This window comes from Pleurodeles waltl, chromosome 11, assembly GCF_031143425.1.
Source record: "Pleurodeles waltl isolate 20211129_DDA chromosome 11, aPleWal1.hap1.20221129, whole genome shotgun sequence".
NCBI lineage: Eukaryota > Metazoa > Chordata > Amphibia > Caudata > Salamandridae > Pleurodeles > Pleurodeles waltl.
This window is the reverse complement of record NC_090450.1, coordinates 473,933,746-473,959,949: the sequence shown is the minus strand read 5'-3', so window position 1 is coordinate 473,959,949 and position 26,204 is coordinate 473,933,746. Positions and strand designations below refer to the sequence as shown.

General features: G+C 43.8%; 1 protein-coding gene across 5 annotated transcripts in view; it reads right to left on the bottom strand.

Moving 5' to 3' along the window:
* Positions 1-26,204, bottom strand: part of LOC138265788 (ubiquitin carboxyl-terminal hydrolase 50-like) — a 384,629-nt gene that overhangs the window by 289,739 nt on the left and 68,686 nt on the right. For 4 of the 5 annotated variants that reach the window (XM_069213817.1, XM_069213818.1, XM_069213819.1 and 1 more), the window contains exon 2: positions 18,852-18,948. In XM_069213817.1, the coding sequence (XP_069069918.1) occupies positions 18,852-18,948 (97 nt within the window). Of the gene's footprint in view, positions 1-18,851; positions 18,949-19,880; positions 19,974-26,204 lie in introns of all 5 variants that reach the window. The other variant, XM_069213820.1, reaches the window with a different exon arrangement.

The following is a 26,204-nucleotide window of genomic DNA, read 5'->3' as shown; positions in this document are numbered from 1 at the left end:
GCACATCCAAACTTGACCGTGAACACCTACAGCCACACAACAGCACAGGTTCCCTCATTAATTTGTTCATCAATGTCAAACCCAGGTTCTTCACTTAGTCCGACTTAATAGAGGCCAAATTAAGGTTGCCGCACACCGACAGCGATCTATCCGTACCCGAAGGTGAATTGATTGCGACTTCAACTTCCACGCATGTTCCAGTGCGTGTATGTGTAGCAATGTTGCAAGGTCCTTCTTCCTTCCCCAGAGGCTCATACCGGTTAGAACACGGGATATCGTACATCACCAAAACCTCAGGGCTTAGGGGAGGACACAGGGCCTCATCTCCCACAGGGAAGCCACCGGTGGTGCACGGTACAGCATCCAACCCACTACACGGCACTGGTGGTAGTTCCGACCTTGGAGCTTGGAGGATCGTCTTTGATTCAGTCTCCCTGGGTGGATTGGGCTGCAGCTGCTTTTTCTTGAATATATCTGGAATTTTTAGAGCAGGTGGGCCCTGTTTTAAAGGGGGTAGATTCCAATTATTTCTTACAATGGCCTCCGCTTCTTCGATTAAAATATCTATGTCTTCTAGGGAGTGAGTTCCTTGGTTAGATATAAGGCTCGTTTTATTTTGAGACCATTTCCTTGATTTATTTGAGCCACTAATATGAGCAGGAGTATCCACAGCTTTACGTTTCTCCATCTCTAGATGGCAAGGTAGTAAACAACAAAAAGTGTGCAAAAACGGATGAGTCAAACCTTGAAGCAAATCCTGGGGTGAAAACTTACTTCTCTAGAAGATAGTATCGCCCAGCCCATCTCAGACGATGACGGGTGAAGACGGGCCCATCATTCTCGGGCGCGTCCCACGCTGCGGGGGCCTGAGAGCGCCTAAAAGCGCTAGATGACAGCAAGGGAGCCTGGGGGATGTAGTCCTACCCCAGGTTCTAGGGCCCCGGTTTAAGTGTCCACCAAGCGCGTGCCTACCACCTGAACTCTTCTTCCTGACAGGGGCACATTTGGTACTTCTGTGCTTCTGACAGTGAAACGCATTGCTCCAGTGTCAACCAGGAATGAAACATTGTGTCACATAACATTGGCAATCACATAGGTACCACGCTGATCCACCTCTAATGATGCTGCTAACGCGCACTCTTCTTCATCTGAACGGTCACTGTTTCTGAAACTTTCTCATCACTAAAATCAATTAACGGATTCTCATTTATGTTTGTTCTCTGAATTATGTTTTGCTGAGGAACTGTCGTAGCTGGACTCTCGCTCCTAGGCGAGACTGCTGGTTTAGGGATGACAGCACTTTTGTTTGTAGGCGACTAGCCCAATCTTACAACTATACCTCACCAAAAACCCAAATGGTAAAAGGCGATTTCTGGTAAGTTTTATGCATGGACTCTAGAATGAGACATCTCAGAGTCGTGGTGGAACGGAAGGTACCCATTTCTCATGTTAGCAATAAGTCTCAGCCACACACATACAGGCAATAATGGAGATGCAGGAAAGTTCTCAACAGGTTTATTCAAAATACTGCAATCTACGCTAAAATACATGAACTGCAATGATTAGGATAATGAACAATGCAAGAAGCAGAATTGTAAAGATGAGAGTCGTGAATACAAAGCCCCAACATCTTGCAATAAGCATGAAATGTAAAATCCCTTAAACCATAGCATGGAGAACCTAATCTCTAACCTAATGAGGGATAGGTGTGATAAACCTAATATGCCAGTACCATGTCCATGAGAAGTGTCCCCACCCCTTGTTACCTTGGAATGAGGTCTCTAGATCAGACTCTGTGGTGACACTAAGGCTGAGTCTGCATCAAAGCGACTTCCAGCATAGATGAGTCGATTGCATCTGGTAGGAATCCCTCAGATAAGATTTCCTGTGTGAGATGTATTTATACAGATCTTGTAGCACCCCTGATGCAGGTATGTTCCCAGACAATAGATAAGGGGGTAGGCTTATGGCAGCAATTATGTAAACAATTCCTACCAAAAGTCAATTATGTTCCTGTCACACGTAAGTGGGAAAGGGACATGATGTTAACACCTACATCCATCACTTGGTTTCGATGCTGATAGTGACTCCTTCCCAGAGTGGCACTGATAACGCAAATCAAAACATTGCTCTAACTCTGAACAAAGGAAGCCATCTTAAAGGAAATAATGAAATAAATGGGCTAAGACAGAGCAGGATAAGTAGGTTAAAGGTCACTAGGTGCCGGGGCACAGGCCTGCAAGCCAGAAGGCTCAGCTGAACTCCTGATTCTCATTAAAGCTAAGTAGGATCCACTGCACCCTCCCCATTGGCGGAACAAAGATGATGCCAGAATGATGATGCCATAGAAGGCGCATGAGTCTAGGCTAAAATGCTTTGAGCTAAAAAAAATAAAATCTTATTAAAAACTAGCTAAAAACATACAAAGTGATAAAATGTTGAACATGACAAGCGCAGCAGGTCAAAGTGACACTTATCTAAGAAGGCAATTTGGCATAAACTTTGAAAAACTTTGGAATAAAGCCAATGGTCAAATCAGTTAACAATAGTCATGATTTTGAAGAATGTCTCCGAAGTCATTGAATGGGAGTGCATCCAGGAATTATTCCACATCGTCAGATCGATGACAGGATTGGCAGACGGATTCATGGAGCACAAGTGTGCAGAAGCCTCAAGAGTAGGATCACCTGCGAAGGTGGCTCAACACCAGCAGTTCTTTGTCCACAGGAGGCACTGGCAGAACAGCAAGACAAACCAATGGTAGACACTCAAAGAGGCACCAGGTGCAATGAAAGACAGGTTGCACGCACCACAAGACTGGTCGGAATGACAATGACCAATCATGCTCCAATTCTTCCAGCTACGTAGCACCAAAGAACTGCACCATGCGATCATGGCACAGCTGGGCTGGTGGTAGTAGTTCCATCACACTGCTTAGCTAGGAAGGCACAACTACTGCATATCAGGAACAGCAGTAGTAGTATCCCACCAATCATTGCCAAGGTCACTGGAAATCCGCCAAACACACTTGAAAAGAGTGAATGGATAGCTGATGGAATGACTCCGAAGACAGTCTGGAAGATGGAAACGAATCCAGACCCAACAGCCTTAAAGAAGTGAATAATCCCCATAGTGCTTGAGGTGTTAAAAATTCTGGAAACCAGCTCTCCAAAGTGCTTGGGGAGTTGGTATTTAATAGGGATTGTATCTCGGCTGATGACCTTGCTATCTGGAGAGCATACGTCTCTCTGGCCGATGTCAACGCCACTTGTTTTTGGATCAGTAGCGCCTTTAGTCTGCTCAGCTTGTCATAATTTACATTGATACTACTAATGTCAGGCCACATTTCTGCTACTCTTATAATAATGTATTTATATAACGCTTATCTTGTGTGGGGGGGGGGATAGAACATGTCCACACAAGTTACAATTTGAGAGACTAAAATTGCATAGGCAATCCCTGGTCTCATACCACAACAGCTCTGTTCGTTCAGGACCACATAACTTCCATTCGAAAGTATATGAAATGCCGAACGAATCAAAGGGATGGGAGAACCATTCAGCAAGCATGCCAAGTTCACGACCCCCGCATTGCAAAAGCCATGAAGTAACACCTTGCAGATCATTGAACAGTAGGCTTGCATTTGCTTCCGCTCAAAAAGACCTCTGCTTTGCCATTCAGAAATTTGTACTCAAAAGGCAACTCCCACTCTTCTTTAATAAAGCTATCTTCCAGCTGCTCATATCTACCTACAGCAAAAAGTTTCAAACATTTTGTGAAAGGAAAGGTGGAAATTGGTAGATTTGGAATGCCATGAATAAGGCATACTGTTGAAGGACTTTCTGCTGCTGTGAAAGGCAGCTTTTCTAACTTTTCTATATTGAGCATGGTGTAACTTGGGGCCACATGTAGGAAGATATGATTTTGCGACTCGGAAATTGCGAGTCGCAAAATCATATGCAGAATGGTGTCCAAGACACCTTCTGCGAATCGCAAGGGGGTCGCAAAAACCCACCTCATTATTATTAATGAGATGGGTCGCAATTTGCGACCCCCTTGCGATTCCCTGCACTCACAGGGATGGTGGCCTGCTGGAGACAGCAGACCTCCATGTCCGTGACTGCTTTTTTAATAAAGCTGTTTTTTTTTTTTATTGCAGCCCGTTTTCCTTAAAGGAAAACGAGTTGCAATAAAAAAGAAAAAATGAAACCATTTGGTTTCGTTTTTTCAGAGTAGGTAATGGTCCATTGGATCACAGCCTGCTCTAAAAAAATATTTATGGCGACATTCACAAAGGGGAAGGGGTCCCATGGGGACCCCTTCCCTTTTGCGAATGAGTTAGCACCCACTTGACATGGGTGCTAACTGCGAATTGCTTTGCGACCACGTTCGCGGTCACAAAGCAATTTTGCATTGCGGTGCGAATCGCAAATAGGAAGGGAACACCCCTTCCTATTTGCGAGTACCGACTCGCAAAATGGGAATGTGCATCGCGATGCCCGTTTTGCATGGCGCAAACTGCGAATTTCGCAGTTTGCACCATGCAAAACGGTTGCTACATCTGGCCCTTGCTTCCTTTTTAGCCATTATCTGTGGCTCTCTGGACAAATGAAAAGCAGGGAACAAGTCACTACTGCTAATATATTTTCATGAAACGTGGCCATGCTTCAGAATGTGTAACGTCCAACCTAACTGCATGATGGAAACCAGATGACTTTGACCATGCGGTAAAAGGGACATGTCATTCTGAATAACGTCAATCACAGAAGTCACTATTTTACCGACTCGCAAAATGGGAATGTGCATTGCGATGCCCGTTTTTCATGGCGCAAACTGCTAATTTTGCAGTTTGCACCATGCAAAACGGTTGCTACATCTGGCCCTTGCTTCCTTTTTTATTAAGGGTGTATATTTTGTTGGACAGAGTATTCATGCCATTATCGACAACAGCTAGAGCCTTTTCCATAATTTCCTTATTTATCTGCCTTAAACGTGCAGACACTTCCATTTAGGAAAGTTTCCATATTTCATTACATATGGCATACAAGAAGCGTTTAGAGCATGGCTTTCTTGGACCTAGCACGAAATCTTGCAAGACTATGGGGGTTATTCTAACTTTGGAGGAGGTGTTAATCCGTCCCAAAAGTGACGGAAAAGTGACGGATTTACCACCACCCGTATTACGAGTCCATTATATCCTATGGAACTCGTAATACGGCTGGTGGTATATCCGTCACTTTACCGTCACTTTTGGGACGGATTAACACTCCTCCAAAGTTAGAATAACCCCCTATGTCCTCTGATAGGAGATGAAGATGATCCTTAACTGTTGCGAAGGTGTTAGTCTGTAACCATTGTTGGCACAGTTTACCCACACTGTATGTGGTAACTATACCAAAGTGATGACTCGAGACAAAGCGAGGGTCCAGCCGGCTAATCTTGAAGCCCTGTGAGGAATTCACAAAACGTGCCTGACACCTATTTGTGTCTGTTGGCCACAATAATCCCCACGCCGGGACTTGAAAATCTGGAATTATAGGTACCATCATGAATCCAAGCATTTAGTTCCTCCTCTGTGACATTGAGGAATGATTGCCAATTGGTGAATTTGGCTGGTGTGGGGATATGTGTCCTTTAGAAATATCATTTGAACAGGAATAAGGCATGCTCCAAACAAAGCTTCCCTACCCTGAATTTGCCAATCTTCTGTTCTCCATACACTTTTTACATCAATAGTGTTCTTCCAGTATTCGTATCCTTCAATTGCAGTCGGGAAACAAAGGAGTCTGAATAGATTAATTTAGTGTCGGTCAGCAAAATTTTCCACATTTTGGAAGGTGGCAATTTTAAATAATAGGACTCTGCATTTGTAGTTTCATGCCCAGAAAAGTATGCACATTTGTCTAAATAGTTTTTGGGCTCCCCACTGTGTATAATTAAATACTGATCTGTGTCTAGTTGCTTGGTGCAGAAAGTAATGTCCCCAATGATTATAACAGCACACTTCCCCATAATTCGCTGTGTTCATGTACACATCTTCACTTTCAAATACATTGTAATCCTGAAGATTAGCAAGCATAGAGTCAACTGTTTTAACATTCCAGTCATCAGAAACAACACCAGTTGTAATTACATCAATCTTTGAAATTTTGAAAACATATGGAATTTGTACAACTTGAGTAGGCCCGTATATATCAAAGGGAATCCCAAACAATCTTATCTGGAATTGGGACTGTAGAAATCTTCACAAGGGACAAGTCTCTTTGGACCTTATGTGAGGAAAGATACGGAGTTAGAACTTCATCCACTGGCTCCACAGAAGAGCGTTCTGGATGATAATGACCATTTATCAGGAGAAAGAAAACTGTCACAAAACCAATCCATAACAGAAAGGCAAGCCATGTCAGAAATATTCACATATAATACCATGGATAAGCCAAATAGTTCATTTTCAGTCAGGGCTCAAAAAATCCACTCAACCACTCGCATCGGCGAGTCTTATTTAATCAGGTTGAGCTATTTTTAATACTTACTCGGGCGAGTTGACAATGAACAGGTGTTCTGTTCAGTTGAAAAGTGGAGGGGCAATAAAAGATGCTTTTAAATCTTGTTCTTATGTCATATTTGCTCTGTGTTCACAGACAGAGGTCAAAAGTCAGTTTTTCTTACAATTAATTTTCCTTCTGACTGCAGAGTTCCAGGACTTTGTAAGGTGAACTGCGCGACCTGCTGCTTTGAATGTAAAATAAAAGGATATAGGTAGTCAGGTTTTTTCCTAACACACAACATTTAAATTACAGTAAACTGTGCAAACATTTCAAAATATATTTCAGAAGTTGTGAAAGCCTTTTTTTATATTTCTGTGAGATAAAGAAAATATTTTAATAGGAGGAAAACAAATAAGAATACTTTACTTGTTGATGTGCAAAGGATATATATTCTGAAACCCAATTTTCAAATATTGTCAATACACTATATAGTTTATCAGTAAAACTGCAAGTTAGTGGAGAGGTTTTTAGACATATCTTGGAAAGTTACTGTGTGTAGATGACAATAGGTTACCACATCATGGCTTAGTATGAAAATGTCACTTACCCAGTGTACATCTGTTCGTGGCGTCAGTCGCAGTAGATTCGCATGTTCTGCATAGCTCGCCATCTGGTGTTGGGCCGGAGTGTTACAAGTTGTTTTTCTTCGAAGAAGTCTTTCGAGTCACGGGACCGAGTGACTCCTCCTTTTGTCTCCATTGCGCATGGGCGTCGACTCCATCTTCGATTGTTTTTCCCCCGCAGAGGGTGAGGTAGGAGTTGAATTGTAGTAATAGTGCCCATGCAATGGAGTGACTAAGTATGTACCTATTTAAGGTTGAGATGATACATATACAAATATTTGAAGGTAACTTCCAAACTGCTACAGGCTCCCGGGGAGGCGGGTGGGCACATGCGAATCTACTGCGACTGACGCCACGAACAGATGTACACTGGGTAAGTGACATTTTCAGTTCGATGGCATCTGTCGCTGTAGATACGCATGTTCTGCATAGACTAGTAAGCAGTTATCTCCCCAAAAGCGGTGGATCAGCCTGTAGGAGTGGAGGTAGTTTGAAATAATGTTCTTAATACGGCTTGACCTACTGTGGCTTGTTGTGCGGATAACACGTCTACACAGTAGTGCTTGGTGAATGTATGAGGCGTAGACCATGTGGCTGCCTTACATATTTCTTGCATTGGGATGTTTCCTAGAAAGGCCATGGTAGCACCTTTTTTCCTGGTTGAGTGTGCCCTTGGTGTAATGGGCAGCTGTCGTTTAGCTTTAAGGTAGCAGATTTGGATGCATTTAACTATCCATCTGGCTATACCTTGTTTTGATATTGGGTTTCCTGCATGAGGTTTTTGAAATGCAATAAATAGTTGTTTAGTCTTTCTGATGTTCTTTGTTCTGTCAATGTAATACATCAATGCTCTTTTGACATCTAACGTATGTAGTGCCCTTTCAGCTACGGTATCTGGCTGTGGAAAGAACACTGGAAGTTCCACTGTTTGATTTAGATGGAACGGTGAAATAACCTTTGGCAAAAATTTAGGATTGGTCCTTAGGACGACCTTATTTTTGTGAAGTTGTATAAAAGGTTCTTGTATTGTAAACGCCTGAATCTCGCTTACTCTTCTTAGGGAAGTAATGGCGATGAGAAATGCCACCTTCCAGGTTAGGAACTGTATCTCGCAGGAGTGCATGGGTTCAAAAGGTGGACCCATAAGTCTAGTAAGGACCACATTCAGGTTCCATGAAGGAACAGGTGGTGTTCTTGGTGGTATAATTCTCCTAAGTCCCTCCATGAATGCTTTAATGACTGGTATCCTATATAGGGAAGTTGAATAGGTAGTCGGCAGGTATGCAGATATTGCTGCAAGGTGTATTTTAATGGAAGAGAAAGCCAAGTTAGATTTCTGTAAGTGAAGCAAGTAACCCACTACATGTTCTGGAGTTGTGGGTAATGGTTGTATTTGATTAATATGGCAGTAGCAAACAAACCTCTTCCATTTACTTGCATAGCAGTGCCTGGTGGATGGCCTTCTGGCTTGTTTTATGACTTCCATACATTCTTGGGTAAGTTGTAAGTGCCCGAATTCTAAGATTTCAGGAGCCAGATTGCTAGATTCAGCGATGCTGGATCTGGGTGTCTGATCTTTTGGTTGTGTTGTGTCAACAGATCTGGCCTGTTGGGCAATTTGATGCAGGGTACTACTGATAGGTCTAGCAGCGTTGTGTACCAGGGTTGCCTTGCCCAAGTTGGTGCTATTAATATGAGTTTGAGTTTGTTTTGACTGAGTTTGTTTACCAGGTAAGGAAGGAGAGGGAGAGGAGGAAAAGCGTAAGCAAATATCCCTGACCAGTTCATCCATAGGGCATTGCCTTGGGACTGTTTGTGTTGGTATCTGGATGCGAAGTTTTGGCATTTTGCGTTCTCCTTCGTCGCAAACAAGTCTATTTGAGGTGTTCCCCAGAGTTTGAAATATGTGTTCAGAATTTGGGGGTGAATTTCCCATTCGTGGACCTGTTGGTGATCTCGAGAGAGATTGTCTGCGAGTTGATTTTGGATCCCTGGTATAAATTGTGCTATTAGGCGAATTTGGTTGTGAATTGCCCAACGCCAAATTTTTTGTGCTAGCAGGCTTAACTGCGTGGAGTGCGTCCCCCCTTGCTTGTTTAAATAATACATTATTGTCATGTTGTCTGTTTTGACGAGAATGTATTTGTGAACTATTATTGGTTGGAAAGCTTTTAGTGCTTGAAAAACTGCTAGAAGTTCTAGGTGATTGATATGCAGTTTTGTTTGATGTACGTTCCATTGTCCTTGTATGCTGTGTTGATCGAGGTGTGCTCCCCACCCTGTCATGGAAGCATCTGTCGTTATTACGTATTGTGGCACTGGGTCTTGGAAAGGCCGCCCTTTGTTTAAATTTATGTTGTTCCACCACAGAAGCGAGAGGTAAGTTTGGCGGTCTATTAACACCAGATCTAGAAGATGACCCTGTGCTTGAGACCACTGTGATGCTAGGCACTGTTGTAAGGGCCTCATGTGCAGTCTTGCGTTTGGGACAATGGCTATGCATGAAGACATCATGCCTAGGAGTTGTAACACCATCTTTGCTTGTATCCTTTGTGTTGGATACATGCGTTGTATGATGGTGTTGAAATTTTGAATTCTTTGGGGACTTGGAGTGGCTACTCCCTTTGATGTGTCTATTATGGCTCCTAGGTATTGTTGTACCTTGCGCGGCAGAATGTTGGATTTTGTGAAGTTGACGGTGAACCCTAGTTTGAAGAGGGTTTGTATGATCTGATTTGTGTGATTTGAGCACTCTATCAACGAATGGGCCTTGATTAGCCAGTCGTCTAGATATGGGAACACATGTATTTGCTGCCTTCTTATGTGTGCAGCGACTACCGCTAGACATTTGGTAAAGACTCTTGGTGCGGTTGTTAATCCGAAAGGCAGTACCTTGAATTGGTAATGTATTCCTTTGAATACAAACCTTAGGTATTTCCTGTGCGATGGGTGTATTGGTATATGGAAATAAGCATCCTTGAGGTCTAAAGTTGCCATATAGTCGTGTAGTTTTAGCAATGGTAATACCTCTTGTAGTGTGACCATGTGAAAGTGGTCTGATTTGATGAAAGTGTTCACTACTCTGAGGTCTAGGATTGGTCTCAGCGTTTTGTCCTTCTTTGGTATCAGAAAGTACAGTGAGTAAACTCCTGTGTTTATTTGTGTGTTTGGCACTAATTCGATTGCATTCTTTTGCAATAGTGCCTGCACTTCCATCTCCAGGAGATTGGAATGATGTTTTGTCAAATTTTGTGCTTTTGGTGGTATGTTTGGAGGGAATTGTAGAAATTCTATGCAATAACCATGTTGGATAATTGCTAGTACCCAAGTGTCTGTAGTGATTTCCTCCCATGCTTTGTAATAATGACTTATTCTTCCCCCCACTGGTGTTGTGTGGAGGGGGTGAGTGACATGTGAGTCACTGTTTAGTAGTAGTGGTTTTGGGGCTTTGAAATCTTCCTCTATTCCTAGGGAATTGCCCTCCTCTGTATTGTCCCCGAAAATTTCCTCTATACTGTCCCTGGTAACTGGACGGTGTTGCTTGTGAGGTGCTGGCTTGTGTGCTCTGACCCCGAAACCCTCCTCTAAAGGGTGTTTTACGGAATGTGCTGTAATTCCCTTTGCTCTGCGGGGAGTAGAGCGCGCCCATGCCTTTGGCAGTGTCCGTGTCTTTTTTAAGTTTCTCAATGGCTGTGTCCACTTCTGGACCGAACAGTTCTCTTTCGTTAAAAGGCATATTGAGAACTGCTTGCTGAATCTCTGGCTTAAATCCAGACGTTCTGAGCCATGCATGCCTTCTAATAGTTACAGATGTATTAATTGTCCGTGCAGCTGTATCTGCAGCGTCCATGGAGGAGCGGATCTGGTTGTTGGAAATGGTCTGTCCCTCCTCCACCACTTGTTTTGCCCTATTTTGTAGGTCCTTGGGCAGATGTTCAATGAGATGTTGCATCTCATCCCAATGGGCTCTGTCATAGCGCGCAAGTAGTGCCTGGGAGTTCGCGATGCGCCACTGGTTTGCAGCTTGTGCTGCGACTCTCTTACCAGCTGCATCGAACTTGCGGCTTTCTTTATCTGGGGGTGGTGCATCTCCAGATGTGTGGGAGTTGGCCCTTTTCCTAGCTGCACCTACAACGACAGAGTCTGGTGGCAGCTGTGTAGTGATGAAAGCCGGGTCTGTAGGAGGCGCCTTATACTTCTTTTCCACCCTTGGTGTGATTGCCCTGCTTTTGACCGGCTCCTTAAAGATGTCTTTTGCGTGCCGGAGCATACCAGGGAGCATAGGCAGGCTTTGGTATGAGCTGTGGGTGGAGGAGAGTGTATTGAACAAAAAATCATCCTCGACCTGTTCAGAGTGGAGGCTCACATTATGAAATTGTGCTGCTCTAGCCACCACTTGAGAATACGCGGTGCTGTCCTCTGGTGGAGATGGCTTCGTAGGGTATGCCTCCGGACTGTTATCTGACACTGGGGCGTCGTATAGGTCCCATGCGTCTTGGTCTTGGTCACCCTGGCTCATGGTGGTGTGAGCTGGGGAGTGTGATGGAGTTTGTGCTGGTGAGACGTTAATCACGGGCGGAGGAGAGGGTGGTGGGGTAACCTTTTTAACCACTTTTGGTTGTGGTGTCTGTTCAGTTTGGAACTCCAACCTTCTCTTTCTTCTAATAGGGGGAAGGGTGCTTATTTTTCCTGTCCCCTGCTGTATGAAAATACGCTTTTGCGTATGGTCCACATCAGTTGATTGTAGCTCTTCCTCGAACCTATGCTTTTGCATTTGGGAGGTTAGCGAGTGCTCTTCTGTATAAGAGCCTGAAGCTGGGTCGGTTGCAGTTTGTTTCGGGACTGAAACCCTGTCTGCGTCTTTTTTCGGCTCCGAGGTGACTCTTTTCTTCTTCGGGGCCGCTGTCTCGGCGTCGAGCCGTGTCTACACCGGCATCTCAGTGTTGATGCTTGACTCCAGCACTTTCTCGGTCCCGAGAAGGCTGCGTGCCGGTGTCTCGACCGGAGTCGGACGATCTCGGCACCGTTTGGGCCTTTTTCGGTGCCGACGGTCGGTCACCGAATTTATGGGTCGAGCCATGGCCTGGTGGCAGTGGCGTCCCCTGGGCCTTGTAAATCTTCTTCTGAGTGCTTTTCGACGTCTTACTCACGGTTTGTGTATCGTCGAATCCTTCCGATTCCGAGTCTTGGATCGAGAAGGTACCTTCCTCCTCTTCTTGTTCCTCGAACTCCCGGTGGGCTGTCGGCGCGGACGCCATCTGAAGTCTTCTGGCTCGACGGTCTCGGAGTGTTTTTCGGGACCGGAAACGCACGACAGGCCTCACAGGTGTCTTCACTGTGCTCAGGTGACAGGCACAGGTTACAGACCAAGTGTTGGTCTGTATAGGGGTATTTATTGTGGCATTTGGGGCATTTGGGGCAGAAACGGAACGGGGTCCGTTCCATCGGTGTTCTTCAGCACGCGGTCAGGCCGACCAGGCCCCGACGGGGGATCGAAAAACTACCCCAAAGGGCACCGGAGCTCCTCGATCCTTCGACGCGGTGTTGAATCTAACTATGCCGATCCCGAACGCAACAATACCGACGAAAATCTTCCGAAATTAGCTATCTTTCCGTTCCGAAACTCGGAGCGACAGGAACACGTCCGAACCCGATGGCGGAAAAAAAACAATCGAAGATGGAGTCGACGCCCATGCGCAATGGAGACAAAAGGAGGAGTCACTCGGTCCCGTGACTCGAAAGACTTCTTCGAAGAAAAACAACTTGTAACACTCCGGCCCAACACCAGATGGCGAGCTATGCAGAACATGCGAATCTACAGCGACAGATGCCATCGAACATATATTTATTAAAACTGAGTTTTTAAACAAACTGAGAATCACTCCTGCCCTGATGGCAATGTTGTTAGTAAACTAAAAGAAGTCCTAGGTTATGTGGGCTAGATGTCATAGGCATGTGGGCTAGATTATTGTGATGCATGCAGCAAACTTTAGTCTACTTAATCAAACAAAAGAGGTTTTTTTGTACTGCAGAAATGCTGAGCTAAAATATTTTAAGGTGCAGTCATATGTGAGAATGAAGAAAAAGGTGACTCTGTAAACTATTTGTGTAGGATCACACAATTTGAGACCAGTTTACGGGTCAAGTACATTACAGTTCGGTCGAGTAGATTATTTAAGTTACTCGACCTGCAGGCCTAGTAACATTTTTATGATTTTACGAACCCTGATAAGCAATATGTACAGCTTACGGTATCTTTTAAACGGTTTCAGTTACAGGTGCAGATGAAGTCGAAGAAAAGTTATCAAGGTCGATGAAGTAACCAGAAGCCTTCTCTGCGAAAACCAGGAGCCGGTGCATTACTAGTTAGTGGATCCACTTCATGTGGAGGTTCATAGTAGATGGTGACGTCAGTTTGCATTGCATTTGAGAAGAAAACAGTCACATCTTGAACAGTTCTTGTCAGTGAAGTGGTAATACAAATCAGCAAAATCTCATTTACTGCACTCCCCATGCTCGAAAGAGGCATTTGTAGCATTGTTGTACATGCTTTTGTAGTCAGAAGAGTTGTTGTTTCTCCTTTGAAGATGTATGTCCTGTTAGTTAGTGAGAGGGGACCGGGAACTACCCAAGGGACCGCTAGGTCTAATGTGCGGGATCGGCCACATGGTGCAATGTGATGTTGTGGATGGAGACAAATATGTTACCTTTGGAACCTGGCAGCAGTGGTAGAATGACACGTCTGGTGCCTTGTATTCCTAGGACTGATTCCAGTACTCTGTAGGATGGCTTGAATTCCTTCTTTATCACAATCTTCTCACGAAACAGATCCCCAACTTTATGAGTCTAGCCTGTAGAAGTTGTTGGCAAATCCCTTATTCCTAAATTGGCAGCAGTGGTGGATGAATCATCATCACAAAATTGCTGAAGCATCTGTAAACAATGAAACTCTCACTTATGTCAAAAGGTGCGTCTGCTGCCACCAAACCAGGGCCATCTAGATCTGCGACATACATAGGTATCCCAAAAAGGACCTGTAAGGAGTGTGTCCTCCCATGGACCGTCTTGGCAGATTATTAAGTGCTCTTTTGACCCCATATAGGTGATGAAGCCAACTGCGGCCTGAACCTAATACTCTAGCAGTTAAACTATATAGCCAAAGGTTCTCTGTCAGTAATGAGGAAAGATACAATACTATGAGAACAGATTAAGCTACTGCTTACTGAAAAATCTGAGACAGCACTCTTACAGGTTAGGCAATACTTCTAGCAAAGTGCTAATAAGTCTGATAAATTGCTGACCCCAAGCCAAAGTAGGAGTATGGCCAGAAATCAGATTCTGTAAAAAAGTGATGGGTGGATTCTAGAATTCTTCGATCATAAGCTTAACAGACTCATACAAGAGAAAACAATAAACCTTTATGCACTTTTATAGAAAACTCAAGATCAGCAATCATTGGTCGTGGAAATATCCCAACCCAGACTGAGGCTCTCATTACGAGTTTGGTGGGTAGTGGAGGCTGCCCACCAAACTTGTACCACCACCTGACGACCAATGCGACCAGAACACCGCCGGCCCTATTACGAGATCACCGAAGGGCCGGCGGGCGGTAACAGCGTTTCCGCCCTCCGGCCCTGTGATGAACAAGGCTTTAACATTGACATCGAGCTGGGGGCAATGTGGCACTGCGGTGGGTGCCCGTCGCACTTTCCACTGCCTGTAAATTCGGGCAGTGGAAGGCACCCGGCACCCCCTTTCCGCCAGCCTTTGCATGGTGGGGCTACCGCCATGCAAAGACTGACAGAAAGGGGATTTGTAAACCCCAGGGCAGTGCTGCAAGCAGCGCTGCCCTGGCAGATTGAGACCGCCAGGCTGGTGGCAACCTGCCGGTATCGGCAGTCCAACTGTGGCAGTTCCACCACGGTAGTAATGTGGAGGCCGGACCGCTGCTTTGGTGGCGGTCCGACCTCCACAGTGGCCCTGGCAGTCGCAATGAGGCCCTAAGTCAGCAAGCCAGCTGAGTGCTGTGCCTCATTTCACCATCAAATGCAGACCTTAACATTTATAAAAAATACTGACTAACTGCTTGGTTGCTCTTATGCCATACTGGATACAACTCACCAACTTGGCTTTACTAAAAACAGGCAAACATCTGATAATATAAGGAGGCTTTTAAATCTCACAGAGAAAAGTTCCTAAATGCTCAATGCTTGAAAAGTGCCTGTCAGTGTTTATTGATCCCATCCCACGTAAAATGTTGGACAAGTAGGCATAGGTCAGGTAATGCAGAATTTCATATGTTAAACCAGTAGCAGGAGTACTAATCAATGGTAATATAGCTAAATTCGGACAATAGGACCCACAAAAAAAAGGCCCACAGCACACGAAAGACCTCTTTTTGTTTTCAAATATCATTATAACTTCTCTATCTCCAAGAAGTCCCATATGTGCTGAAGCCAGTTTCGATGGTCTAGGAGCCATAGCCTTACTCCACCACCTCAGTTTTGTTTGGTGTGCTTCACAGAGGGCTAGGGACATCTGTCTACCCCTTGTGGAGTGCGGGAGAAAGTCCGTCATTTGGGAGGCCTAACAGAATGAATGCAGGAAAGTGTGGGATTTGTGTAGAGCAAATTACGTCTATGTCGTCCAGCACATGGGCCCAGTAACAAGATCGTTTGACCCAATTCCAGAGTATATGCAGATGTGTTCAGGGACTGCCACATCCATGCCAACAGTCTCCAGATTTATCAGGAGCCTGTGCTTTGTTCCAGGCTGGGGTCAAATTCCATTAAAGAATGTCAGGTGACCGGGATTTAATATAGCTTTAAGTTAAAAGTAGCTACAGCGACCTCAAAGCAGAGTTAAATGCTTGCACCATCTAAAAGTACGTGTTTAATTAATTAAAGAATGATTGAAAAAAATGATATTCATTAGTTATTTTAGGAGTCTCTTAGGCCAAGAATGTCAGTGTTGTGTGAAATGTCGTCGATTTGAGGGTAAACAGGAATCACAGCCAACAGAATAACGTCTCAAAACATAATGAGGTTGATTGAAAGAAATCAGTTACTAGACTGAGTAACATAAATACACTGTAATGCATCATCATACTCATGGTAGCACCAGCAATGCCTCAGACATGGACTTCTGAAAGGTTCTCCAATGGAAAGGGAATGACAGCCGTCGGCAAAGGGACAATACCGTAACTTAATGAATGTGGGAGTACACGGGGTATAAAGACCGACTTCCCCACTGTTGCAACTTGTCCCGTGTGTGTCTCCATTCTGGCCTCCAGTCAGTCTTGTGTCTGCCTTGAATGCATGTGCCATTGAGACCACATTGTAAGAGGTACTAAAGTACCGAACCTAAGCCCACTGCTAGTCGCTTGGTTTACAGACTTCAAAAATAAAGCCTTGTGGTGTGAAACCCACTTGAGGTCCTCTACCTGTTCTTGTTTTCTAAATTGCCACAACCTCGGTTTAGATGCTGCTGGGGTACCGGCGCTTCTGAATTCCATCCGGGGTCCCACCGGTAATAAAGTAATCGTTTTTGAAAACTACTACATTGCTTAAAATAAATAGTACACTTTGCATGCAACAGACAAGTATCAGAGACCATGTAGAGACTTTTGCAAGAAAAAACACAAGGAGGTTAAGCTCTTGAGCTCACAGAGTTTATTTCAAGTTATATTGAGAAATTGTTCAAAGAACACAAATAATCCAAGAAGAAGGTATTTTTAGTAACAGGGTTTACTTAAAGCTAATTTATTTGCAAACTAAAGCCAGTAATGGGGTGGCGGAGTACATTTAATCTCTATGAAGCAATAGAGTGGGACTTTCTAAAAATCCTGTGAAAGAAAGACACTCAACAAGGCTTTTATAGTTCTGACAAGAGCAAAGACTGATTTGTCTAATTAACTACTATTGTCTGAATATTTAACATGGTGTGCAATCTGAGCACTGAGTGGTGTAATTAATGTGTTTGTTTAAACAAAGGCTGCATGTACCAGTTTTGTTAAGTCTGAGAAGCTGCCATATGTCCTACTTTGGACAGACAAAACCAAAGAAGCCTCTCCAGAATCGAGTATTTCTATCTTCTTCAACACTTTTCATTCTTTGGGAAGTCATCTGGGCTTAGTCTGAGGTGAATGAGGATGTCTGCTTGATCGGGGTATTGTCAGAATCATGTAATTCCTGCAGAGATCCTAGTTTTCAAGTGAGTGGACCTTGACACCTTCATGAGGTTTAAACCTATTTGTTACAGGCTATAACCTTGGTGGAATATCAGTAAATGTGAGTATTTTTAGTTTATTTGACTCTGTTTACCTTCCACTCTAGAAACTTAGGACAATCCTAGATAGCTGGGTGGGATTTGGGGGATCCCTGGGCCCCTAAAGAATGCCACAGACGTGTTATGGGTTCTTAATCTTGCAGTGGCTACCAAAATAAAGTACTAAAAGTTAACATACAGGCAATTTTACTCTTAAACATCTAAGATCCCGCTCATTTTTCTGATAAAATTTTCCTACTTATGATCTGCAAAATGGTTCTACAAGAGCTCCTTGTCTACTGAAATCTACTCAGGCAGATGACAAGTCAGATTCAAATGAGGAGGAAACCTTAAACATATGATGAAGAATGCCACCTTAAGTGGGTGAGGGTTTCACAGCTTTATAAAATGATACCTTGTGAGATCTAGTGAATTTTCAAGGAAATACAAGTTAACTTTATAGTTTTGTTTTTGGTGAAGGTTTGAAGCTGGAGAGAAGAGAAAGAGGGCAGCAAGAGAAACTTGAAGATAAAGAAGAGGATTGAAATGAGGAAGGGAGCTAGAGGAGAAAAGATGAGGGAAAGGATGGAAGAAAGAATACAGGGTGCTGATGTGAGAGCAGTCAGAGACAATAGTGAATATGCTAGATTGTGAGAGAAGAAAAGGGGGAGGTGAAAAGGAAATTAAAGAGAGAAACTGAAGAGAGTGAACGTGTGGAGCAGGGAGGAAAGGAGACATAAGGGGATGTAGTGGAGAGGTGGTGGAGAGGTGGACGAGCAGGAAAATATGGAAAGGTAAAACAGAGGAATAGACAAAGTCCTGCATACTGTGCCAGAACTCAGCCACTACATAGAAATGATGTCAGGGCTAGGGCACTGTCAAGTGCCTATGTGTAAGTCTGCTTAGTAATAGAGGGGATATTCCTAAATATCCTGTCACATTGCTCCGCTGACAAGTCATATTAAACAATCAACTTCATGATTTAACTCTAAAATAACAATTTATTTTTATTGTGTCCCTGTAAGTGGTCCAAATTGGGCGGTTTTGTTCTGAGACCATAGTAATGGCAGCTTCTGTGCTGCCTACACCGATGTCAATAAACTAACATAGTTTGAAGCACAGCAAAGGTAAGTATCTCGTTACTGCGGAAAATATTCGAACCAATTCCGGCTGCACTCAGAGAGACAGCATATCCCCCGCTCAAAAAACTGTGGCAGCATAGCTTCTGCTCAAAGAGCAGTGCCAGTGTAACCAGATCACAAAGAGTGGCAGGATATCCTGTGTTTCAAGAGGGACAGCATACTCATCTCTGAGGTGACTGTCTGTGCACCCTGTTCAAAGACAAGATTGTCAGCATACCCTATGCCCACAATGACAAGGTCTGATGCACCCAAAAAGGAGGTTACAATGTGTCAAGAGGTTTGTGAAAAAAATACAGCATGCAACACAACAGGTAGCAATGAACTCTGATTACCTGAGGATGCTATTAGTGAACTCTGGAGTCATGAAGAGACACTCTAGGATGCTGTTCAGATAGCACGTTGAACCTTCGTTTCGCAAACCGAGATATCCTGTGCAAAAAAAGGAAACAAGTTATATTTGAACACTTTATGTTTTTACATTTTCCATTAAAAGGAGAAGTTGAGCACTAAAGGCTGTGCTAACCCTTCTCCAGGCAAACATAAAGAACAAGTGGAAACATGACTAAATTCCAAATACGTCACAAAGTGAAATATCTGGAAACAGGTTGAGCTTCAATGATTAGGCCACACAGAAGTTAAATAAATGTTCAAATTTGAATGTTTTTCTTCTCTAGCTCATTACAAAAAGTAGCACTATTTAACTTGACAAAAGTGCACTCTCACGAGCATCATCATTGGAATCACTGGGACCAATTCATAACGGCACCTTGGAGTACGTAAATTAGTACTCCTGCATTACTCTTTTAAAGTATTTTTTAATTTGTCTATTGAACTTTCACATTAAGACTAAGAATACCATCCAAGCCCTGCAAGGAGTAATGTCAATCAGCAACCAGCATCTATTGCAGAAACCGTACAGGAACACTCAGGTTTTAAACATCATTTTTTTTTTTTAACCCCTTCTCTGCCAGGCCTTTTCCCCTCCTGTGCCGAGCCTTTTTCTGGCTATTTGGGGCAGTTCGCGCTTAGGCCCTCATAACTTTTTCTCCACATAAGCTACCCATGCCAAATTTGCGTCCTTTTTTTCCAACATCCTAGGGATTCTAGATGTACCCAGACTTTGTGGGTTCCCCTGAAGGAGACCAAGAAATTAGCCAAAATACAGCAAATATTTAGTTTTTTGTTTTTTTAAATGGGAAAAAAGGGCTGCAGAAGGCGGCTTGTGGCTTTTCCCCTGAAAATGGCATCAACAAAGGGTTTGCGGTGCTAAAATCACCATCTTCCCAACTTTCAGGAACAGGAAGACTTGAATCACAAAACCCAATTTTTCAACACAATTTTGGCATTTTACTGGAACATACCCCATTTTTACTATTTGTTGTGCTTTCAGCCTCCTTCCAGTTAGTGACAGAAATGGGTGAAACCAATGATGGATCCCAGAACGCTAAACATTTCTGAAAAGTAGACAAAATTCTGAATTCAGCAAGGGGTCATTTGTGTAGATCCTACAAGGGTTTCCTACAGAAAATAACAGCTGAAACAAAAACATATTAAAATTGAGGTAAAAAAACAGACATTTTTCTCTACGTTTTACTCTGTGACTTTCCTGCAATGTCATATTTTTAAAAGCAATATACTGTTACGTCTGCTGGATTCTTCTGGTTGCGGGGATATATAGGGCTTGTAGGCTCATCAAGAACTCTACATACCCAAAGCCAATAAAGGAGCTGCACCTTGCAACGGGTTTTCATTGTATACCGGGCACACAGCAATTATTTTGGTGAAATATAAAAAGTGAGAAATAGGTATCAAGAAAACCTTTGCATTTCCAAAATGGGCACAAGATAAGGTGTTGAGAAGCAGTGGTTATTTGCACATCGCTGAATTCCGTGGTGCCCAAACTAGCATGCGAATTACAGGGCATTTCTCAAATAGACTTCTTTTTTACACACTGTCTTACATTTGGAAGGAAAATTTTTAGAGAAAGACAAGGGGCAATAACACTTGTTTTGCTATTCTGTGTTCCCCAAAGTCTCCCGATAAAAATTGTACCTCACTTGCGTGGGTAGGCCTAATGCTCGCGACAGGAAACACAACATGGACACATCACATTTTTACATTGAAATCTGATGTGTTTCTTGCAAAGTGCCTAGCTGTAGCTTTTGGCCTCTAGCTCAGCCGGCACCTAGGGAAACCTACCACACCTGTGCATTTTTGAAAACTAGACACCTAAGGGAATCCAAGATGAGGTGACTTGTGGGGCTCTCACCAGGTTCTGTTACCCAGAATCCTTTGCAAAACCTCAAAATTTGGCTAAAAAAACACTTTTTCCTCATATTTTGGTGACAGAAAGTTCTGGAATCTGAGAGGAGCCACAAATTTCCTTCCACCCAGTGTTCCCCCAAGTCTACCGATAAAAATGGTACTTCACTTGTGTGAGTAGGCCTAGCGCCCGCGACAGGATATGCCCCAAAACACAACGTGGACACATCACATTTTCCCAAAGAAAACAGACCTGTTTTTTGCAAAGTGCTTAGCTGTGGACTTTGGCCTCTAGCTCAGCCGGTACCTAGGGAAACATACCAAGCCTGCACATTTTTTTAAACTAGACACCTAGGGGAATCCAAGATGGGGTGACTTGTGGGGCTCTCACTAGGTTCTGTTACACAGAATCCTTTGCAAACCTCAAACTTTTGGCCAAAAAAACACTTTTTCCTCACATTTCGGTGACAGAAAGTTCTGGAATCTGAGAGGAGCCACAAATTCCATCCAGCGTTCCCCCAAATCTCCCGATCAAATGGTACCTCACTTGTGTAGGTGGGCCAAATGCTTGTGACAGGGAAGAACCAAAAACATGTTGAAATTGAGGGGGAACCAAAGCGGGTCCAAAAGGGCAGTTTGAAAAAAAAAAACATTTTTAGGCTGACAAGTGCAGCAGAATTTTTATCAGCATAGATGAGACAACGCTGGGTGGTAGGAATTTTGTAGATTCCTGCAGATTCTGGAAGGTTCCATCCCAAAAATGTGAGAAAAATGTATGATTTCCAGCAAAGTTGGAGGTTTGTGGGTAAGAAAATGGTGAGGGGTGCCTGTGAAGCACACCACCCTGGAATCACTCTGATGTTTAGTTTTCAGATGTGTCTAGGTATCGTCCCACCATTCCAAGTGGGACGATTTTGAGAGTTAGCCAAGCTCTCGTGGCCCAAATGTAAAACGGAAACCCAAAATAATCAAATGTCCTCTTGCTTGCCGTGGGATAAGATGTTTTAGTGTGCGGCGAAGAGCTGAAAGACTGTTACCCCCTTCAGTTGGGGTGGGGGAAATAACCAGGCCCATACTATTCTTTTTCTTTCTTTTTTTAATTCCCTGGCATCTAGTAGACCTTCTGCCCCCTCCAGGGTGTAGATCAGGGGTAATTGCCCCATCTGCCCACTGGTGGGCAGAACAACTCTGTCACCATTTATATGGGGTGGGGATATGGCCATAACCCCACCCTCTTATTTTGAAAAAAAAAATTCTTCCCTGGTCTCTGGTGGGCTTTCTGCCCCCCTTGGGGGGGAAGGCAGATGGGCCTTCCAAAAATAAGCCAATCTGCCACCAAGAGGGGCAGATATGGCCAACAATAATGTGCCCCCATGGGGAGCGACCCTTGCCCAAGGGGCTGCCCCCCAAACAAAACACACACATACACACACACCAATCCCTGGTGCCTAAGTTGTATCTGCCCCCAAGGGGAGGAGAAATGGCCTAAAATAAATTTGCCCCCCCAGGGGAGCGAACCTTGCCTTAGGGGTCGCTCCCCTTGTGTAAAATTGGAACAAAAAAAAAATCCCCGGTGCCTAGTGTTTTCTGCCCCCCTTGGGCACAGATCAGCCTAATAGAAAAAGGCCGATCTACCCCCGGGGAGGAGAAATGACCTAAAATAAATTTGCCCCCCCCAGGGGTCACTCCCCTTGCGTGAAATTGACGCAAAAAAATAAAGATCCCTGGTGTCTAGTGGTTTCTGCCCGCCCCCCCCCTTGGGGGCAGATTGGCATAGCAAAGGGGGCAGAAACGGCCTAAATACAATTTGCCCCTCCCCCCCCCTCCAGGGGAGCGACTCTTGCCTAAGGGGGTCGCTCCCCATCTGTAAAACAAAAAATCCCTGGTGCCTAGTGGTTTCTGCCCCCTAATTAAAATAGGCTGATCTGCCCCCCAGGGGGGCAGAAATGGCCTGAAATAAATTTGCCCCCCGGGGGGGTGACCCTTGCCTAAGGGGTCGCTCCCCTTGCGTGAAATTCGCATTTTAAAAAAAATCCCTGTTGTCTAGTGGTTTCTGCCTCTGTGAGGTCAGCGTGCGATGGCGCGCTGACGTCACGGGGGGCCAGAGGGTTTCGGGGGTGGAAGAGGAAGGGCTTCCCCTTCCATCCCTGCCTTGGGGGGGTGGGAGGGAAGCCCACTGAGGGAGCACTGCCGCTCCCTCCGAGCTCCAGGCCGAGGACGTAATGGTTACGTCTTCGGCACAGGAGCACTGTGCCGCTGGACGTAACCATAACGTCCACGGCACAGAAGCGGTTAATGGGCCCACGGCTAACCCTTAACCAGAAAAACACTATTATAGCAGTGACAGGCCAAAGGGGACCCCAGGGGTCACTAAGCAGGCAGCTGCCACCTCAGTTACTACCGCAGGGTGCTGTTGAAGATGAACACAAGACTGTCTCTATATGTCACTGGGCCTTAATTAGGCTGGCATTAGATTCCAATATGCGTTCAGCTGTTAATTACAATAGACAACATATTTCAGCCAGTCATTGAACCGGAGATGCAGGTATATTTCTACCAGTGAATAGCCACTCTTCTTTGCCTAGTAGCGCAATAAATACATTGAGTTTCTGAACCATAGCTGGAATATCTAAATAGCCTATCAGAACCAAAAGTGATATAGTGGGGACGCTGACCACTGTCATGTCAGTGAAAGCCCTCAACACATCAGAACAAAAAAGTGAAATTGGCAGGCATTTGCCATGAGCCAACTGAAGAAGAGCAGCATCTGAGACTTTACATCTAGTGCGGTTCAAAAGCTCACACACTTACAACCTGAGAAGTGCTGTGGGACAGTGCTATATTCTGTGCAAACATTGGATGTGAAATCATTTCAGCCTCTAATTGGGGGAGAGAGAGCTTAGGTCTGTGCACAACACTGTTTCCACTGTTAACGGTCAAGGTCACTCGTTTTCTCCCCGGGCCTAGGGGCGCATATGGGTGCCCATGTCTGCATAATGAAGTGCAACCGGGACACCAATTGTTTGGAGGATGAGGAGTCAATTGTTTGGAAGATGAGGAGTCAATCAGCGTGGTAAATGCCATAAGTGCAGGAGGCAGTGAGGGAAATGTGGAAGTAGTGGCTTTGGACGTTCCATGAAGCCTGAAGTAGAGAAAAGTGTCCAACAGAGTGTGGGCTCCTTTAATAGGGTTACCGGGATAAAGCTATCTATTGGATGCACCTGTAAGCATTGCAACTGCCTCCCTACCATGGTCTTACATATCAAGGATAGTCGGAGTTCAATGCTAAAGGTATTCAAGGTGCACATAATTGATCAAGGTTAAGCCCAGAGCCCCAATCTCTCCCAGACCCAGAGTGTACATCTCAAGGTATTCAGATCATCCATAAGTCGTATGTGCAGTTAGAAAGGCGTAAGGTGGTACCAGAAATGTGCAAACTGAGCTTGTTCACATAAGTGATATGGTTCTAAGTATGGAGGAGAGAGTCCTTCCTGCTAAAAGGGGATCTTTAGAGAATTCTGGCATGCCTTTGTCAACTGGCTTTATACATCTAAATGAGATTTTAATGGCAATAGTCATGGAATATTCATATACACTTAGTACAAAAACAAAGGACTGCGCCCTCCTTACTTACAGTGAGCTGCACCAACAATGGTGAACACTAAAGACTTTCAACTAAAGTTGGTGTTATCATGCACTCCATTTACCACAGTGGATCTGGGCAAGTTGTGCACTGGCATGCCAGGCAGTGTGCTCCCGCCTCGTTTTGGGATTGGCTCTGTTAACACAAAATGTATTAATTAGAAATTATTAATGAATGTTTATGTATTTTGAATAATGAAAAATGTAGAAAATGATTAACGTAGAAAAATAATGTGCACGTTTGAAAATGTGCCCTCGGAGAGCAATCACCAAGACTCGTGAATTATATTAAAAGAACGACTACCATATGTGAAATATTAAAAATGTATTAGAATAACGTAGTAGCATCTCATGTTGAGAGATATAACTTATGTTTTGCATTATATTGTAGAGCTTAACTTAGCCAAAGTTGTGGCCTAGTTTTGCCAGGCCCCGTGTAGAAGCTGAATATTAACGTTCAATGAAAGACGCTGACAAATCAGACTAATCATGAACTGCTTATTGTTTAATAAAAGTTGTTTAGCTGAAACCTTTGCATGAACTGACGGACAGGAGACGATGGAAACTATGATGTATCAACTACGTGTAAAGTGCTCAGAGCGAATTTTCCCAGAACTCAAACAATAGAGACACTGACTAGAGAAGACATCGCAAAGTGAACCAATCAACAATCTGAGAACTGTACAATATAAAAATTCATAGATGTAGAGTGAATATACAATTGGTTAGAGTCATAACTGGTGATTAATTGACCAATTGGGAATTGGGGGATAGTCTGGGTGACTTTGACATAATGCCGTGCCAAAGAGGGAAAACGGCAGATGAGATAGATGTTAGGTGCATATGTAGAGAAGATCATATTACGAAATTGATGCGAGATCGAAGAAGATTCGAGATTCTGTCTTGGGCTGATGTGATACTGATTGATTAATGACCTGAGGACGAAGACTGACTTGTTGCTGATCCATACCGAGGATAGGTAGAAATGACAATGTGACTGAATTAACTTTTGTGCCTTTTCTTTCTAGGTACCAACTGCACTGTTTTAAATAGTTTTTCTCTTAGCTAGATGTTTTCCAAATTCATGTTCTAAACTGTTTTAGCATGAAGTCCCACATGCTGATGCTTATCTGGGTTAGGTGAGGTTCCTACCTTATGACATTGACAAACACAGAGACAAATGATTGACGAACTGATCTGCTGAACTCTGCTACTCATGCTGACTGATTTATTCCTGATTCGATTATTGACGTATTCTACTGCTTTCGAATGTACTCTGAGGCAAGTTTTGATTAGATTATGTTTTTGGTACCTTCTAATGTATTAATACGGATGTGTTGACTTGAATAAAGTTGGAACTAATTTTCATGATTAGCATTGTAACTAAACTACTAAAAAACGTATAGTGAGTTGTGGTTATTCATGACCGGAGGGTATGGGGTGTTATGTTTCTGATTCATTGATGTTGATGACTAATGTTTATTGAATTACATATTGATTATTAGTGTGACTGCCATTAGCCTAGCTAGGAACTCCATGCGAATCAAAAGGTTCATCGACCTATACGCGTCCCCTTGTAAGTTTACTTACTAAGGACCAGGCGCGCTAAAAGTTTTTGGTAGCAGCTTGATGGTTAGTTTCCTCTGAGAACTAGCTAGGTGGTTATGGTAGTAGTTTAAGATTGGTTTGTTATTCATTTTTTGAGATTTTAATTTTTTTTTCTGAAATGGCAATTGTAGCAAAGATGATGTCCCCTTAAGCCCAGAAATTACTTTCCCAGA